General features: G+C 43.2%; 1 protein-coding gene across 6 annotated transcripts; it reads right to left on the bottom strand.

Annotated features, from left to right (window-relative positions):
* Positions 1 to 252: 252 nt before the first annotated feature.
* Positions 253 to 16180, bottom strand: LOC133341917 (uncharacterized). Of its 6 annotated transcripts, XM_061550746.1 has the most exons (6): positions 7693 to 9035; positions 6762 to 6950; positions 5870 to 5945; positions 4091 to 4278; positions 2682 to 2700; positions 253 to 350 (listed from the first exon to the last, which is right to left on the bottom strand). In XM_061550746.1, the coding sequence occupies exons 1-6, from the start codon at positions 7861 to 7863 to the stop codon at positions 316 to 318; spliced, it is 678 nt and encodes a 225-aa protein (XP_061406730.1). In that variant the 5' UTR covers positions 7864 to 9035; the 3' UTR covers positions 253 to 315. The 6 variants fall into 6 exon arrangements, 2 of the variants coding, with proteins under 2 accessions (XP_061406730.1, XP_061406732.1); XM_061550748.1 differs by lacking the exon at positions 2682 to 2700; XR_009755072.1 differs by lacking the exons at positions 253 to 350; positions 2682 to 2700 and adding exons at positions 12364 to 12777; positions 16046 to 16180 and having other exon boundaries at positions 3925 to 4278; positions 6762 to 7844.
* Positions 16181 to 20168: the final 3988 nt, after the last annotated feature.

Genomic DNA, 20168 nt, shown 5'->3' with positions numbered 1-20168 from the left:
CCCACCAACCTCAGCTCCAAGTTTATGAATTACAGGTGCCAATAATATTTGCAGAGCATTATTGTTATGATGCTCGTTTACATACAAAAAATGGGCAGATCATGCTTTCCCACCTGATGATGGACGCTTGTGTTGCGCCCGAAACGTCGTGATTTATTTCATTTTATACCTACGTGACTTTACCGAAAGAACCAAAATGTCCCTCGTTTCAGAAACCTATTATTTTAGGTTAAATGTAATAATGTAACTTACCATAGATACTGAATAGCTCTGCCGATGGTTCTTTGTATTTTGCAGCAGGCTCGACATGTCCTCTTACATAACAAACGTTCTCACTCGGAGTGACTTTTCTGTAGGAAACAGTCAAGTGTATTTGTCGTGTCAAATATATAAAAAGTGCTACATTTTCACATTACAGTGCAGTATATACTCTGGTATATTGTACTACACATCTCTTGAATACACAACATCACTTCGTCTAATCCGAATGTGTTACACATTGCAAAACATGAATGTATTCATACGCACATTAATTATTCCATTTTATTTTTCAATTTATTGATTTCTGGCCACGACACACATCAATGAGGTTATATCCTGAGCCGCCCCTAGACATCGGAGTTGGCCTAATATCCAAACTGTTGGCACCGGCTGTGGCTGACTTCCCGTTTGTCTGTAACCTCCGTGCGGAAACTATACGTGTACACGTTGTAAATTATAAATCTCGAGAGGCAATTTGCTTGAATGATACTGAAAAAACATTAAGTACTGTACTCTTAAATAGGGGGGCTGGCTTAATCCGCACTTCTCGAGGGTTTGCGGATAACTACGGCATAGGGGTTGGCGGACCACCAGTAGCTGTAGCAGCATCATCTTCCTTGTCATAATTGATCATTACCATAATCTTCATTGATCACTCCCATCCACTTCATTGTCATTAGAGCCACTGTCACAATACGTATACAAGCTGGTTTAAATGTATTACTAGAGGGGGGGAGGGGGTCTCCGGTATACCTCATCTCGATATACTTTGTTTCGCATTCACGTCGCCGACTTTTTGAGGAACACAACGTAAAATGTCCCCGTACATAGACGTCGTTAAAGCATTGTGTGTGGCTAGCATAGCGGATAGCGTGCTGCGCTGCGGGCCCAGTGACCCGACTTCGATTCCCGCTCAGAGCCAACACCAGTGATGATTATCGTTTTAGATGATCCTTTTCGACTCGGCTCAGCTGAACTCGGCTCTGGGGGGGGTGGGGTTCTAGAAGTACTGTACAACTCGCACATGCGCCGCCATCTGCCCAGTTACATCGTGTTCTCTCGCTCATTGTCATTTGCGCGGCCTTCATAGCAAAATATCGTCGCAAATCTTCAACGCAACTCATCCACTCCTTAAGATAAGATCATAAAAATGTTAGGTTAAGGTAAAATCTTTTTAAATGCTGTTTGAGATGTTGTGGTCCCTAACCCCGACGTATATCGGGGACCCTCTCTATCATGAACGATACCATCATCTTCTTTGTATTCGGCGTTTTCATTAAGTTTGATTCTAAGTAATGTTAAGCTGTCTTTGATTTAGCTTCTCAGCTCATCGACAGGTGGCGCAAGACACACACGCAATAGCAAGGCTAGGCCTCGGCAAGGTAAGGTAAAAGTTAAAATGTAAAAAAAACAAGCCTACCTTTACCCTACCTTTTACCTTACCACAATACAATCACTCTACCCTACCTTTTACCCTTTAGCAGGTAAGGTAAAACGCAACGAGCTTACCTTTACCCTACCTTTTACCCTTACCCCATACAAATTACGCGATTACAGGGTAATTACTGGGGTACTACTACACATGAACAAGGTTTATAACGGTAAATGTTAGGTAGAGCGCTTTATTCATATAGAATACTCTCGATTATTCCAATTTTACACGCTTTCTTTGAACTCACGCTGTTGTTGTCGTTGTTGTATCCTCAAATCTTGTAACTCAATTTTAACCCACTTCACAATATGGTATAGACTGCAAACTTTGTATACTTATGTCATACTGATGACAATATTATATTGTATCGTAAAAAATATCTGTTTTAAACGTTATTTTTTATATGTGATGTTTCGGCTTGGGTCTAATTGTCCACGCTCAACTGACGTTGGCTGTAATTGGCCACGGTCCCTTACGCTATGGCAAGCTTCGGGGCCACTTCCTGGAGTCGTGGAGTTCTGCCATTACTAGTACAGTACATTCATAAAAGCGTGTTTTAAAAAAAGTTTTTTTTAATATTACTTATTAAATGGAGGCGACCGATTGCGCCACTGAGCTTTTAGCGGTAAAGAAGGTACTGTATTTACCGGGTAATACTTCGCGCTACCTTTACCCTACTGGGTAATTCTTCCGAGCAACCTTTACCCTGTACCCTTTACCTTGCCCCTTGGCATGTCCACACCTTTACCTTTACCCTTTTACCCGCTAAAAAGGGTAAATTACCTTACCTTGCCGAGGCCTAAGCAAGCGTCAACACGCGCAGCCTCGATTCCCATCGGCACGACCCCATCTACTGATTGGCTGTTGGGTTTTTGGGGAAAGGGACCCCGTCTATGCCACATAGCCAATCGGCCAAAAGCTGTCTCATAGCATGAATCAGTCCATGTGTATGTTTAATGGAATTAACTGATTTATATTCCATATTTACCTGCATTTTCTCTCATGGCCTGCAAAGTTCAGATAATGGAAATAAATTAGCTTGTTAGTAAATTGAGCTTCATAAAATGCAAATGCAAGCACATCAACCTTCTTTGAACCCAATCTACCCACAATGTTCAGAGCTATGACAGGGGTCGTCAAGATGCATTTATTGTTGTGAATTGTGCAGCAGTGGCTATCCTATGGAAAAGTTAACTCTTCAAGCAGGATGACGTTTAAACTACTGCCCAGAACTACTAATAGAGGTGGGGATTGCCCAATGTTCATTTTAACATGGGAATACTGACTCATGACCATGTTTATAATGTTGTATGTGGTGTTAACGTTGGTTCCCCTGATCCTTTGTAAGTAAGAATCATCTTATACAAGCATTATTGCAGCCTCAAAACTGCTTAGCTTCCAAGATCTGATTCAATCATTTGTGTTCCAGGTGTCCTATTATACATAGGATGCTCCATATGCAGAATTCCTAATCTGCAGCTATATTATCCGTGCGATCTGTAGAGTCCGTCAAAGTTCTTATTATCAGCAGCCCTATTTCTTGCTGTTATCTGCATTTATCTGCAATTGTACCCTCAATACATAGTAAAGCGACTTCCTAAAACAAACAAAAATGGCCATTATCAAACAAAGTGCACGGGAGGCACATTCAATGATTACGAGAAAGCCACGCAGACACGAATACACTCATACACCGAGGCAGACAAGCACGGAGACACAGAGGCACAATGACAAACAAAAAGATAACAGAAACATGAACAGACATGGAGACATAAAGCCACAGAAAGACCAAGACCAAAAAAACAGATATTGACCCTTTCAGTAATGGAGTTTGGCAGGACAAGTACACGAGTTGAGACTCGTGTACTCTAACAGCTACACCTTTATGCATTTCTGTCCTTGTGTCTCCCTGTGTCTGTATATGTATGTTGAACTTCTTTCGCACCGTACGTTTCCAACCGTGCTAATCGGAGGTGCGTGTATCCGTGTCTGTAGTGTATGTCTGTATCTGTATTAAGTTGCTTACAAGGAGATACAAAGGCAGACATGTCTTCAATTGCACTTAAAAAACTCCGATTATCCGTGATTTTTTTCACGGACAAGAGGAGCCATGTGGCAACATTTATTAGCTGATTAGCCGCAAATGTTTACACCGCAGATAATAGGAGTAAAATCGAGGATAACTCCTGTGCATAATGAATCCGTGATATTGGCCCCCCATATCACCTCAGATAAGGGGAGTTCTGTACATGTTTCATAAATAAATATCAAAGGCAATTACACTCACATGATAGGAAATGGGGTAGAAATTATGGTTTAAAAAACTAATGAGAAGCAGAACTCACTTTTCAATACACGCCTTTTTTTGAAATTACAGAACACGCCTGCAACACCCACCACCAATACAGCGAAGAAGACCACCGCTCCTGTGATGGCTGGGACCAGCACATTTGGGGTCTCGTGTTCACTGGGAAGCGTTAAGCTTAACAGCTCGTCCATTGGTCTCATAGAAGAAGATGTAAACGTTTCAACTATTCCATTTTGGATTGAAAATTGGTCACACAGAGCCTTCATGTTCACCATGCCTGATGATAAATAGCAACAGCAACACACACTGTATCCGACGTGTAATGTAAATATGCAGTCTAGTTAAGCACTTGCATAATATAACAGTTTATCTGGCACTCGGACATTCCTATTTTACTTTCTATTCACTGTTTTGAGCATTCAGACTGGTCTGCCTTCAATCCGTCATTGGATTCACCATGATGGATTTTTTAGAAGCTCATATTATTGAAATATCTGGACACAGTCCCATCAGTTGGCTCCTCTGGTAGACCAGAATGCAATGGCTGAATCATGTAGTCCGCATACCCAGCCACTGTTTGATCAAGGAAGCAGTGGTCGGATCGAGACGGCTACATGGGGATGACATGGGTTTGAGAAGAGATGGCCTGAGGTGGTAAGGAACGAAATAAACTATGTAAATTTATGAATAACTGAAGGTGTATAGATCGGCCTCTGTAATGGAAGCTCGTGAAGGATGCGATTCGGCAATAAATTGGAGGCAATCGCTCAAGAATGGAGGAACGACACTCACAACAATGAACAGATTGCTTGGTGGTTGAATACAGTGAGGTGGCACAGTGAGGCACATAGCTGTGCATCTACCAGTGATCTTGGTTAATGAAGTAAAGGATCATGGTGACATCACTGTGCCACTTCGTGGAATATGGCAGCTATTGTTGAATGCATTCAACAATAGCATTCAACAATAGCTGGCAGGTTCCCACACCACTATTGTGGGTCGGGGATCACCTGAGCCAGAATGCAGATCCGCTGTCGCTCTATGGTGAGTGATCTCCACCACCACCCCATGCCACAGGCGGAGCCATGGGAAAAAGGTCACCCAAGGCCCACCCACCGTGCCCTCCGCTCGCAGAGGGCACGGTGAGACTCGGTCAATTTTGGGTCTTGTAATTGCACTCGTATAGCTGCTTGGCCGTGAGCCCCAGGAATGCACATCTGACATCTTCAATGACCCAAGACTCCCGCGTCTGATCCCTCTCACTCGGGTCCACCTCGTACACCCCTTCACCATTCTTCCCTTTGTAGGTTGGTTCCTTGATCATTGGTTGAATGAACAGTGAGATGCAGTGTATTATTCATTTAATGTAGGGCAATCTTGGATTTTGCTTAAGAAGATGGTGATTCATCTTCTTGGTTCTTTCGGTAAAGTCACGTAGAATGGAAATAATAAAAGAATAAAAATAAAACATAATAAAATAATTCTCACGACGCTCTTCCTCCTCCCTCCCAGCTTAAATAGACGCTCCAAGCCTAGGACGTGTCATTCAGACTCTGTCTTATCGACAGACCTGTTCTTCACCTAAGGACGGCTGCTTGCGTTCTGGCCGAAATGTCGTGAGAATTATTTTATTATGTTTTATTTTTATTATTTCCATTCTACGTGACTTCACCGAAAGAACCAAGAAGATGAATCCCTGCAGTCACGAAAGCTTTAAATCGAAAGATGGTGATTCTTTTCTATGATAGTAAATATTGGCATAAAATTTGACTGTTATAAATTGTCTCTTTTAAGTCATTGCCCAGTAATACACCAGCCTAAATACCGTAGTTTAATATAATAGTGGGGATACATTGTTACCAGTTTACCATTGACACAGTTGTCCATGTTTGAGTATGGTTCAGAGGAAGAGACGGTACAACCACATGACGGTGCATCGATAGCCTGCAAAACATATCGACATGATGAGCCATTCTGCCGCTGGAATTTGTCCCTTCCAAATTGTAAAGTATGGAGCATATAGACATTTCTCCCCAAGTAAAAAATTACCAATAATTTTTTTTTATATATAAAGTGACAGAATTATGCTCAAATTAGCTAAATACAATATGTGCCCAGTATTTCGTCATAGAGGGCAGGGTCCCTAATATATACGTGGGAACGTAACAGCCTTTTTTAGTCACACTCATGCACGTTTACTTCCTACTCTGTTTTCCAGTCCCCTCTCAACTCTCTACGTACTTCGAATCTGGCAAGAAGGAATTAATTTCACATCATCATGCTAGTTGATTAATGCTTCATTTTTCATATGTACTGTACCTGTGGATGTATTTCTTGTACTATATATCCAGTTCTATGCAGACAAGCAGAACATTATAGTTCCACGCTGTAAAGTTTTTTTTGTTTAAAGGAAACAAGGTAAAGGTGCAGCCCTGGAATTACCTGTTCACACCACTGCTGGCGCAAAGGCCTCCACTCGAGGGAGCTCTAGAAAGCCCTTCGAGGGTATTTGGCCTACTCTCCCACACGTGTCTTAAGTACCGTACATGAACTATTATTCCACAGGCAGTCGTAGCCTCATGTACAACCGTCTTATGCATGATTGCTATTAATGTACATGTGGAGTGTCACCCGTTTCTTTCTGCTCTGCATTTGGAGAACCATCCTATTGGTAATTTCATGGATAAGACGAAGAGTGCAGGGCAAGCCCAACCCTCTTTGAATCCCACACTTACAATAGTTGACTGTATAAAGGCTTACCTTTAAGCGGAGTCTCGTTTTTTCTGGACCATAGATCCATGCATTCAATTCAAACTTGTAATTAGTGTGTCCATCATAAACATCAATCGTGTCAAGGTACCAACCAGAAGCAATTCCACTGTTGTCATGCCATACATATAGGTCTGTTATGCATCCAAGATTTGTAGTGTTGGTTCTGAAGACATCAATCTGTAACACATTCAAATCTTGCATTGCCTTTCAACGTGTAACCGAAATGCAGAATTCACAGAAAATATCCAACTATGACATCGAATAATATGTACATACTTATTTATCCTGGAAAGCCACACCGGAATCATGACTCTTTTCAGGAAGGTCCTGAGTGAGCTTTAATGTTTCAGCCAATAAATAAGGGTCCATACTTGTGGGAGCAAACGGGAGCAACTGGAGGAAACCCACGCGCACACGGGGGCAACAGGCTATGCTCATACGGATGGAAACAGATGGCGATTAGTCTACTTACTATACTGCCTTCTCCTAGCGAGCTCAGTGTATGGCACCTCAATGCCAATGGAGTTTCACAACATTTGTGCCTCGCATCTACAGTACTTAATTACAGGCATGCACCACCATTGCTGTGTTTGAAATTGAAGCTAAAAACTATTTAAACGATATATATATGTTTTACCTGGTAAGGCCCACTAAACTATATAGCTCTTTTTTTTAGAAGCGACCTGGCCACAAATAATAGCTCAACGAAGTGGCTTATCATGTGGAAACATACAGTGGCCAAGTACTTTAAACGCGAAGGAAAGAACCGGAGGACCCGGAGAATAATCCACGTGACCACGGGAAGGGAGACACGCAAAATCCAAATATACAACAGGCATCAGGGTCGGGATTGATCTCACGACCTCATGTATACCAGGCAATGAAGTTAACTTCTCGCCACCATGGATTAGAAACTTACCTGACCTCGGTTGAAACAGCTACATGATGAATGAGAGAGCTCTAATTGCCATATTTTTTTCCCATTTAGGCCAATGAACACACGGGCGCTTGTTCCAGCATAAGTCACATCTCCTGTGTGCACCGTTATGATGTACGTTTTCTCCACCAACGCTGAAATGTATAAATACATGCTAAGTATCGTGGTTATAAACAAGATACATCAATTATTTAATTCATGAATACTGTACACATTTTTGTGATTTCGATCTACTCATTGTATTCTACATAATTTGGGATAAACATTCAAAACACCCTTCCATAGAATTCTGAATACAGTGACACTTGAGTCACCACAATGGTTTCTCTGTAAATTATCTAATACGTTAGTTGTCTATTCAATATGTGGAAACTGCTCCCTTTTCCATGCATAGTGTATTTATGAACAGCTGGGTTATAACACTAAATAGCTTAAGAGCTAAACAGATAAAATATTTTTTTAAATACTGTAGCATTAAAAAAGGTTCACTTTCATGATGCTAAATAATTGTACAGTGAGTATAAGCCAGCAGTTAGTCTTCCTTAAACCAATGCTGGTGGACTGCCTCTCATGGGGTGAAATTCACAGTCCCACAGCTAATCGATACAATATCTACACCCGGCAATGGGAAGCAGCAGTATTGGAAACATGGCACCTCATATTGTCATCAGTACCAATTGGATATGATTGATAGTGCATGCGAAATGAGACAATCCTAGTGCAACAGGTGGAGGTGATGAGCCCTCCACAGGTGGGCACAATCAGCCATGGGGGGGGGGGGGGGGTGGCTGTGTAATTGGCTGCAAAATATAAACGGGCCAACTGAGCTTTCGTTGATAATGAATATTGGACCAGAGAGGTTGCAGCATCTGGAGCGCGGTGTTCCAGGAGAAGCAACGACCAAAAGTTAAGTGTTGGTGCTTTTGATGAGGACCAGTCTCTAAGACTGGAATTGGAACGTCATACTTGCTATAACAACCTCCCACACGGGGATGAGGCAAGAGTGCAGGAGTAGACAGGCACGACCCCGAATTACTTTTCGAGGGCCTACCTTGGTGCGTCCTGCCGCACACGGATTGCTGGGATAAAGTGTGACCTAACAGTGGCTGACTGAGGCTAACAATCGGCCCAGGCATTTGTAAACACACCGAGCCCAAATTTCCATGCGATCTCATTGGCAAAGTTAGGGCTAAGTCCAGAAAAACAATGTTGCCGGTGAGGAAGAATTTCTGGGTGCTGCCGAATATGGGAGTTAATGCCAACCGAGAGCATAAATAAGCAATGAAGTGTACACGGAGATAATAAAATTATTTCAATAAAAATATGAAACTAAAATCTACATTTGCAATTTCAGCCCGGCCCTCGGAATTGACTGGCCCACCGGGCATTTGCCCGGGGACTGCCCTATGGCCAATGCGGGCTTGCTGACTGGTGTCCTGTGTAACATAGCATTACGGTTGCAAAAGTGATTATGTGTGTTTGTGTGCTGTATGAAGCGGCAAAACAACCCCCTACCTCCTCGTGGTGCCGGACGGGCAACGTTGTCGTGGGCAGTGCCGTGGGGGGAGGGCCAATTCCGATTGGCCTTTCCCCTCATGCCATTTGTAGCCACCACAGCGGCCAAATGGGGGCTCTGGATGGGTGTGAGGGGCTGGTAACCCCTCTACCTTCAATTAACTACCACTAAACTACGAAGTAAAACATTTATTAAGCTTGTGTCGGAGGCCCCGGGGGAACAGGCGTCTATGATGTCTCCTGGCCAAACCCCATTTGGTGGGACCAGGAGACTGAATCCTTACCCTCGAGGCTCCTCCAGAAACAACTAAAAACCACTATGTATGGCCACGTGGAATGTTCGAATGCTCACTGCGGAAGAGAGGCTGCCACTCCTCTGTCAGGAGCTGGAACGGTACCGCCTGGATCTCTGTGGTATTCAGGAGATCCGGTGAACCAGCTCTGGCTCCTGCCACCATGAGGGGTGGACAATCCTCTACTCGGGGCATGAGACTGCCAAACAACAGGGTGTGGCTCTTCTTCTGAATAAAAGAATGAAGGGGGCGTGGGAGTGTGGCGGTGAGGTGTGGGAAGCTGAAAGCCCCAGGCTACTTTGGGCTTGCCTTCCCATCAACCAGAGGTGAGGAGTGGTGGTCGTGGTTACTTATGCCCCCACTGAAGATGAACATCTGTGGAGGGATGCAGGCAAGGCCGATGAGTCATGTTCCTTTTATGACCTCCTGTCACAGGTGCTAGCTAAAGTGGCCCCTCAGGATAGAGTCATCTTGTTGGGTGACTTCAATGCCCGAGTTGGTCATGATGCTGGCACCTGGTCTGGAGTGATTGGAAGGCATGGGCCAAATCAGCTCAATAACAACGGCAGGAAGTTGCTACATTTTTTGTGCAGCCCATGAGCTTGTAATTACCAACACGTTCTGGCATCGGCACACCACACCACATCATGGATGCATGCCTGGTCCAAGCAAGAACAACTGCTGGACTACGAAGTGACGGAACAGCGAATGCGGGCCCATGTCCTGGACACCAGGACCTACCGCGGAGCTGATCTGCCCACTGACCATCAACTTGTCATCTGTAAGATGCACCTCCCATTCTTCCACTTCGGTGAAGGGTATACATCCAGGACCCCATTCAAGCCCTACATGACATCATAACAACAGTCTGGAGCACTGAACGGGTTCCACAGGATTGGAAGGATGCCCTGGTGGTCCCCCTCTTTAAGAAGGGGAACCGCACAGACTGTAACAACTACAGGGGCATCTCACTCCTCAGTGTGCCGGGAAAGGTCCTGGCAAGGATTATTCAACATCGCTTTGCTAGGCACGCTGAGGAGAGGCTTGCGGAGCCCCAATGCGGTTTCCCATTAGCTGAAGCTCAACTTGGCCAAGCCAATGACCCTAGCTAACGTGCCGTGATCACGCCGAGGCCATGCTCCCTGTCTCTCCCCTTATTGGCTACACAGCGGGACTGGCAAGGCAATCGCCACGTAAGCCATACATGGCTCTTATTACACTTTTACTAATGAAAGGAGCGCTTCTATCGTCGCTCGTCATGACGCCGGAGAAGCCGCTGTGCTTCCCTCTTCCTTGGCGCAAGACCAATAAGTACAATATAAATCATTATTATATTACTACTTTTGCTATTCTTGACATAATTACATACTTATAATCGCTTTAAATAGCGTTATCATTTGCTTCGTAACGCTCGTTCTGATGCGCTGAGGGCAGTAAGGTTATGCTGACGCTTGCTTGAGCAGATGAGAACCGTGATCACGATTTCGACTCAAAAATCGTCACGTTATCGCCATTGTAATTGACAAAATGTTTTAATTATCGTTGTTGATATGAACACGTTAAATTAACGTGCTCACTCTGTTGCACGTTGAACACGCTATCGCGATATATACGCTGCAATTAAACGCGCTATACATATCGCATCGTTACTCCACTGTGTTATAGCATTGCACATGCTTTACATTACTGTCGGTTCAACGGTCCACGTAGACAAGCCATCATTGCCATCTCCACATGCTCATAACATCGGTTCCACTGCGTGCGCAGTCAACAGTTATACATGTCCCCTGCCATGGCAATGCCCAATTTCCACTGGTCTAGATGAGTGCTGCACAATGCCCGTAGGACCATAGAGACCTTTTTTCTTTCCACTGCTAGTTGACGGTCTCTACACGCCTCTGGTTGTGGAGGCCTTTTGACCACAATTCAACTCCAGCTGGTCGGTGTAGATTACGAAAGGCGGCCAGCATAGACGTATAGTACAACTGCATATAAATACAACGTGCTGCTCCCCGCCCCATGACAACCTGCTTGTGCATGGTGGGCGCCCTTCCAGCCACTCTCCCGGCTCAGATCTGCTTTACTTTCGAGGTTCAAACAGATTGGTAACATTCCAAGTCAGGGTGATTTCTTCATAGACATTGGTGTGTATAGCCTTGCTTTTAACATAATGTGGTGGCGAGATGTTTACTATCTGATCTAGTATACAGGATGTCCTGGGTTCCATTCTAATCCTGACGCCTACATATTTGCCGTTTGGATGTTCTCTACCTGTAAACCACATTTTAAATTTGCATAAACACAGACGAATGCTACTTCCATTTCTATGCTGCACTTCAACATTATATAAGCTTACTGTACGCAAATAACCAGAATTTACGTTTAAGTCTTTGTTAAATTAGCGATAATGTGACTAAAACGTAAAAAAAACCTATCGGCAAAAAAACTAGTTTTCATTGCACACACTTTTATTTGCACTCAAACCTAGAAAATACATTATTTTGACCACAAAAATAATTAACTTCGATGTGCTGAATAAGGAAGCCACCCATTTTTAATCAGCACATCAAATTTGATTAATTCTACATTTAAAAAATATATGTTTTAGTGCAAATAAAAGTGTCTGCATTGAAAAATCTATTTTCTTTACATATAAAAAAAAATACGAGTGAACATACGTTGTCTCGTACAGCTTAATGAGCGTCCGGACACTGTTCTGGTTGGAAGTTTTAAATCTTCGTTATGTTCAACAGTCCACTGGCTTATTCCAAATTCCCACTTACGCTTGTCCAGTTTACAGAGGTGTTACTGTATTTTAAAGTGGTGTTTACATTGAGTTACTTACCTATCACCGTTAATCTAACACTCTTCTGGTATTGGTGATTGTTGAATTTAATCTAAGTCTCTTTCAACATATCCCACTCGCACATCGTCCTACTGTTACACAAACATCGATCAAGGTAGGACGCAGCAGCACAAATGTAAATGCCCGAGTCAGATACGTGCGCCTTTCTTATGTTTAGGTCATGGTTTCTGGAGCAGGTGAACTTCAAATCTTCGGCTGATGTCTCCTTATCACCCTCACAAGAGGGAAAAAGGGCTGTTTCCCCAGAGCACGCGATCACAGGAACCGGCCGGCTGCCGTTTACTTGTGCGATCTTGAACCAAACCACCCAGCCTGCCTCTGTGCCGACATCGTGGCCACACGGCAGACAGGCACTTTCTGCATCTTCCACAAAGATGGAAGTTTCCTGTTTGGCTGCAAAAAAAAATGTTTATAAATTCGGGAGGATTATTTTTCATTGCGCAACAATAACATAAAAAAGTGGTGAGCTTTAGCGAGATAGCTAAAAGGGATAGATTAACAGAACTGCAGGGAGACAAATGGAGATAAGAGACAAACTGAGCTGTGGAGACAAACTGGAGTGCAATAGACATTGATATATATTCTTTGGTTCTTTTGGTAAAGTCATGTAGGTCTAAAATAAAATAAATAGATCACGACGTTTCAGGCGCAACACAAGCGTCCGTCGTCAGGTGAGAAAGCATGGTCTGCTGCTGAGGCAGACTGTTTTAAAAGGTTTGAAATGGGTGTAGCCTAAGGGTAATAAAGAAGTGGCCGGGGCTAGTGATGTTAATATGAGAAATTAGAATGTAACTGTAGAAAATAAGGAAAGCGGCCTCCTAGATGAGGACACGGAAGTGGCTATGTTAATGTGAGAGATTAGCATGATGTTAATGTGAGAAATAAGAGGGCACGGAAGTGGCTATGTTAATGTGAGAGATTAGCATGTCGTTAATGTGAGAAATTAGAGGGCACGGAAGTGTCTAAGTTAATGTGAGAGATTAGCATGATATTAATGTGAGAAATTAGCATGTAACTAGAAAAGAAGGAGAGCGACCTCCTCGACGAGGGAGTGCAACCCAACGGGTGTAATCCAAAGGGCCTATGAGTATGAGAGAGCAATCCAAAAGACATGTGAGCATGAGAGTGCAATCCAAAGGCAAGATAGTGCAATGCAATGGACATGTGAGCAAGAGAGGCATAGAGAGAGAGAGAGAGACACAGAGAATTGAAATAACAGCTGACATAGGCAGGTAGGATGGAGACTTCACAGTCAGTTAAGACTTACCTGAGGGCGGACGCTTGTGTTGCGCCCGAAAGGTCGTGATTTATTTATATTTTAGACCGACGTGACTTTACTGAAAGAACCAAAGAATATGGATTCCTACAGTCACGAAAGCTTCAAATCAAGACGTTAATAAATATTTAATATTGCCCAAGCTAATTACTTAATTCACCTGTTAAGCAGTTAAGGGTTTTTATATAAAAAAAAAACTTGGAAACTAAGTCTGAAAGACAAGCCTCGTTTAACACAGACCCATATGTTCGATATATTCCTTTCTTGGTTGCAGGACATGTTCAGGCTCATAATCCACTTTTTTTTATGTAAGCTCGTGCAATGCTTCCATAACCCATGTTTGTTCCATGGAATAATATAGTCGCTTAGCAAAACAAACACAGAAAAAATCCGCGATTAACCACGATGGCTCATATAGTATTTGTTTCAGATTGTAAGATTATCCTGCATGGTGCACGGCAGATCCCAGGCTCCAAGTAGGTCCCCCCATAACACCGTTATTGACTGTCAATTCACTATTTTATTAACATATTTTAGCTTTAGTTGTCTTTACATTTTACAAAAATGTTCACTGCCATTTATAGTGTAGAATATCATACAATATTTAACATTGCAAAACAATAACCCAAAACATTTTATCATGAAGGTACTTTTAGTACTTACTGTACCTGCTTGAAATCCTTTAATAAAGAGCAAACAAAATAAATGTATACAGAAATGAAAACACATTTTAAGTTATTTTTTTGGTGTTGTATTAAGAGGTGATACACTCAGTAGGTTCTCTTTTTTTCTAAATGGAAAATCAGTTGGGTCGTCGGCACTTTGAGGGTTTATCGAAACTTCCTTTTAATGTGCCTTATTTTTTTTTACCAAACTGCGGTTTTGCCTGTTTACATCCGATAGGAAAGTCACGAATGTAATAAAATGTTTTCTTTTATATATCAAATTAATCAAAAACCTAAACTTTGGAAGTTATTGCCTAACATCAATTATATGGGCAGTCCTCGGGTTACTGAATCTAATTTGTCCCTGAGATGCGTTTGTAAGTCGAACGGTTCGTAAGTCGGAACACAATGATGCACTGTATATAAATGCGCATACGGTCAGTGTAACTAAATATGTAATGGTTCAAGATAAAGGAAGCATTGTTAAACTCATTAAGAATAAATATTGTACAATTGCACGTCACATTGTAAAAAACAGTATAGTAAATAAAATATTTTTTAAAAAATGAGGCAAACAACTAGTTTTTTAATGCACACACTTTTATTTGCACTCAAAAGTAAAAAATACATTATTTTTTATCCCAGAATTAATTATATTTGATATACTGAAAAAAAGTGAGTGGCTTGAAATAAAGACAATGAAACATCAAAAGCAAGCCACCCACTTTTATTCAACACATCAAATGTAATTAATTCTGTGGTTAAAATTACATATTTTCTTCTTTTGATTGCAAATAAAAAGTGTGTGCATTGAAAAACGAGTTTTTTTGCTTTATTATGGTGAAAGTTTTGTAATTATTTAACTATTTCATTTTACCAGGTAAAGCCTACTAGAGCTATCTATCTCTTTTTCAGAAGCGACCTTGCCACAAATGGTGGCCCAATGAAATAGCTTATCATGTGGCAATCTATAGCAGACAAATACTCGAAGCAAATGTTTCTAAATGGAGGGAAAACCCGTAGGACCCGGAGAAAAATCCACGCAACCATGGGGAGAACATGCAAACTGCAAATATACAGGCGTGATGTTTAGGGCAATGGCCATTCATAGCAAATATAGACAAGAGAGATGGAGTTAATGATTAGAGAGACAGCTGAAAAAAGATAGAGACTAACAGAACTGCAGAGAGACAAATGGAGATAAGATACAAACTGAGCTGCAGAGACAAACTGGAGTGCGATACAAACGTTCATATATATTTTATATTGCCCAAACTGCTAACATGATGCGTTGAGCAGTTAAGGGTGTTTACATTGAAACAAAACTTGGACACCAAGTCTGAGAGACAAACCTCGTTTAACAAAGACCCATATGTTAGATGGGTTCCTTTTTTATTGTTGCAGGACATGTTCAAACTCATAAACCACATTGTTTTCTGCAAGCACGTGCAATGCTGCCATAACCCACGCTTATCCCATAAAATCTACAAATCCGCGATAAACCTCAATGGCACAAATTGTATTTGTTGCACGGCGGATCCTAGGCTCCAATTACGTCCCCCATAGCACCGTTATTAACTGTAAGTTAACGTTTATTACAACATATAGTTTAGCTTTAGTTATCTTTGCATTTAGAAAAAAAATCACTGCCATTTATAGCAGATAATATCATACAATATTTAACATAAAAAAGCCCCAAAAATGTTAATCATGAAGGTACCTGCTTGAAGTCCTTGAATAAAGAGCAAACAAAATAAATGTGTACAGAAATAAAAAAACATTTTAAGTGATATTGTGGTGTTTTATTAAGAGGTGATACACTCAGTAGGTTCTCTTTTTGCTAAATGGAAACTGAGTTGGGTCGGCACGTTGAGGGTTTATCGAAACTTCCTTTAAATGTACCGTACTTTTTTTTTTTACCAAACTGTGATTTAGCATTTTTACATCCTACAGGAAGGTCATGAATGCTCGTTAGTTTCTCAATTCTCTGGTGTCAGTGAGGGTCGCGGCCGCAGCATGTTGAGTAGGGTGTTCCAGACCTCCCTTTCCCTGGCGACAGACTCTCGCTCTTCCTGGAGAATTCCCAGGTGTTCCCAGGCCAACTAAGCGACATAGTCGCGCCAGCGTGTCCTGGGCCAGCTTCGGGTTCTTTGCCCAGTGGGACGTGCCCGGTAGAGTTCTAGGGGGGAATCCTTACCAGCTGCCCGAACCACCTCAACTGGCTCCTCTCGATCCGGAGGAGCAGCGGCTCGACTATGATGCTCTCCCAGATTACCAAGCCCCTCACCCGATCACGGAGAGTGAGCCCGAGAAAACCCTGCGGAGAAACTTCATTTTGGCCAATTGTACCCACGATCTATCCTTTCGGTTATTAACCAAAGCTCACGACCATATGTGAGGTGTGGGAACGTAGATCGACCTGTAAACCGAGAGCTTTGTTCACGAACTTGGCTCCTGCTTCATTATCACGGAACGGTACAGCGCCCACAACACTGCGGACGTGGCACCGATCTACCGGCCGATCTCCCACTCCCACTTACCATCGTTCACGGAAGAGATGCCGAGGTATTTCAACTCTTCGACTAAGGGCAGCTTTTTCTCCCTCACCTGGACAGCACAATCCACCATCTTCTGGGAGTTAATTATGACCTCATATTTGGCAGTGCTGATCATCCCAGCACTTTACCGAAAAAACCTAAGAATATGAATCCTTGCAGTCACGAAAGCTTCAAATCTAGAATCATCCCAGCAGCTTCACACTTGGCAGCAAACTGTTCAACTACACTCCCATAGTACCACCCACATGACATTGCGGGAACATGGTCATATGCTTTCTCCAAGTCTACAAAGCAGAGGTAGACTGGATAAGCATACTCCCATAACCCCTCATATCTGTGAGAGGGAAAGGAGCTGGTCCATTGTTCCATGACGCTGATGGAATCTGCATTGTTCCTCCTGAATCTGAGGCTCAACCACTGGGCGGAGCCACCTCTACAGCACTTTGGCATAGGCTTTACCTGGGACATTGAGGAGTGTGATCCCTCTGTAGTTGGAGCACACCGTCCGGTCCCCTTTCTTAAAAATGGTAACCATGACCCCAGTTTTCCAATCCGCCTTCTATGCAACATTGAATAGGAGTGTTAACCATGACACTGCTATATCGTCCAGCGCCTTCAACATTTCTGGGCAAATCTTATCCACGCCAGCAGCTTTGCCTCTACAAAGGCCCTCGACTGCCGCAGCGACTTCAGCAGCCGTGATGAACCCCCCCCCCCCCCTCGACTATCTTCTTAGTTGAGTTCAATGTTACGCCACCCTTACTGAAAACAGCATGGGCCACGTCCCGTCGATTCCTCCTAAGGCGTCAGATGGTTTGCCAGAACATAATTAAGGCTGCCGTGTAATCCCTCTCCGTGGCCTCTCCAAACTCCTCCTACGCTCGGGCTTTGGCTTCAGCGACTGCTGCAGCTGCTGCCCTCTTAGCAAACTGGTACCTCTCAAACGAGTCGGGAGACCTTTTTCCAAGCATAGCTCGGAGAGCCTCCTTCAACTTGACAGCTTCCCTCACCACCAGCGGGTCCTAGGGTTGCTGCCATGACAGGCACCAACTGCCTTCAGGCCACAGCTTTTCGCAGCTACATCGACATTAAGAGGTCCTGAACATCGTCCACTCGGACTCAATGTCCATTACCTGCCCTGGAGGGTAGCAGTTTTCCCGGCGGTGGAATTGGAAATCTTTCTGCACTGGGCCTTCCGCCAGACATTCCCAGAAAACAAGCACTATTCGTTTGGGCCTTCCAGGTCTATCTGGTCGGTGCCCCAAGTGTTGGATCTAATTTACCACCAGGTGGTGATCAGTTGACAGCTCTGCCCCTCTCTTCACTCGGGTGTCCAGAGCACTATGGCCTTAGCTCTGATGATACAACTATAAAGTCAATCATTGACCTTCGGCTGAAGGTGCTCTGGTACCAAGTACACTTATGAGCATCCTTGTGTTCGAACATGGTATTTGTTATTGACATTCCGTCACGAGGGTAGAATTACAATACCACCTGACCGTTCTGGTTCAGATCAGGGGGGCCATTCTTTCCAATCACGCCTCTCTAGGTATCTCCACCGTTTCCCACGTGAGCATTGAAGTCGCCCAGTAAGACTATGGAGTCAGTAGGTGGCACTCTATCGAGCACTGCACTCAACGTCTCCAAGAAGGCCGAATACTCTGAACTGTTGTTTGGTGCATAAGCACAGACAACTACACTATGGGGACCTCATTTGCCAGTAAAAATATGATAATTGGTTCTTTACCCTTCTATCTGGCAACAAAACTGACACCTTTTTGCAAGGAGTCATGTTTGCATAGACCGCAATACCTGCAGTCATAAATACAAACAAAAGACATAACTCTGATAATGTGCACTGTCCTTGAAGTTGATTGGTCCACACCCGAGACAGCTTTCCTTCGAGCCTAGTCTCATATGGGTTGGACCAGATGACGCCAAAAGGCGCACAACTCAAGGACAATGCACCATCAGAGTATGAGAGCTCGGGGCAATCATCTACACTATGGGGACCTCATTTGCCAGTAAAAATATGATAATTGGTTCTTTACCCTTCTATCTGGCAACAAAACTGACACCTTTTTGCAAGGAGTCATGTTTGCATAGACCGCAATACCTGCAGTCATAAATACAAACAAAAGACATAACTCTGATAATGTGCACTGTCCTTGAAGTTGATTGGTCCACACCCGAGACAGCTTTCCATCGAGCCTAGTCTCATATGGGTTGGACCAGATGACGCCAAAAGGCGCACAACTCAAGGACAATGCACCATCAGAGTATGAGAGCTCGGGGCAAGCATCTACACTATGGGGACCTCATTTGCCAGTAAAAATATGATAATTGGTTCTTTACCCTTCTATCTGGCAACAAAACTGACACCTTTTTGCAAGGAGTCATGTTTGTGCGCCTTTTGGCGTCATCTGGTCCAACCCATATGAGACTAGGCTCGAAGGAAAGCTGTCTCGGGTGTGGACCAATCAACTTCAAGGACAGTGCACATTATCAGAGTTATGTCTTTTGTTTGTATTTATGACTGCAGGTATTGCGGTCTATGCAAACATGACTCCTTGCAAAAAGGTGTCAGTTTTGTTGCCAGATAGAAGGGTAAAGAACCAATTATCATATTTTTACTGGCAAATGAGGTCCCCATAGTGTAGATGCTTGCTCCGAGCTCTCATACTCTGATGGTGCATTGTCCTTGAGTTGTGCGCCTTTTGGCGTCATCTGGTCCAACCCATATGAGACTAGGCTCGAAGGAAAGCTGTCTCGGGTGTGGACCAATCAACTTCAAGGACAGTGCACATTATCAGAGTTATGTCTTTTGTTTGTATTTATGACTGCAGGTATTGCGGTCTATGCAAACATGACTCCTTGCAAAAAGGTGTCAGTTTTGTTGCCAGATAGAAGGGTAAAGAACCAATTATCATATTTTTACTGGCAAATGAGGTCCCCATAGTGTAGATGCTTGCCCCGAGCTCTCATACTCTGATGGTGCATTGTCCTTGAGTTGTGCGCCTTTTGGCGTCATCTGGTCCAACCCATATGAGACTAGGCTCGAAGGAAAGCTGTCTCGGGTGTGGACCAATCAACTTCAAGGACAGTGCACATTATCAGAGTTATGTCTTTTGTTTGTATTTATGACTGCAGGTATTGCGGTCTATGCAAACATGACTCCTTGCAAAAAGGTGTCAGTTTTGTTGCCAGATAGAAGGGTAAAGAACCAATTATCAAGCACAGACAAGTCTTAGAGTTTTCCTTTCTGAGACCCAAAGTCTCATTGAG

This window comes from Lethenteron reissneri, chromosome 12 (genome assembly GCF_015708825.2).
Source record: "Lethenteron reissneri isolate LAM-NWPU_2019-01 chromosome 12, ASM1570882v1, whole genome shotgun sequence".
In the NCBI taxonomy this organism is placed as follows: Eukaryota; Metazoa; Chordata; class Hyperoartia; order Petromyzontiformes; family Petromyzontidae; genus Lethenteron; species Lethenteron reissneri.
This window is presented reverse-complemented; position numbering and strand designations above follow the sequence as displayed.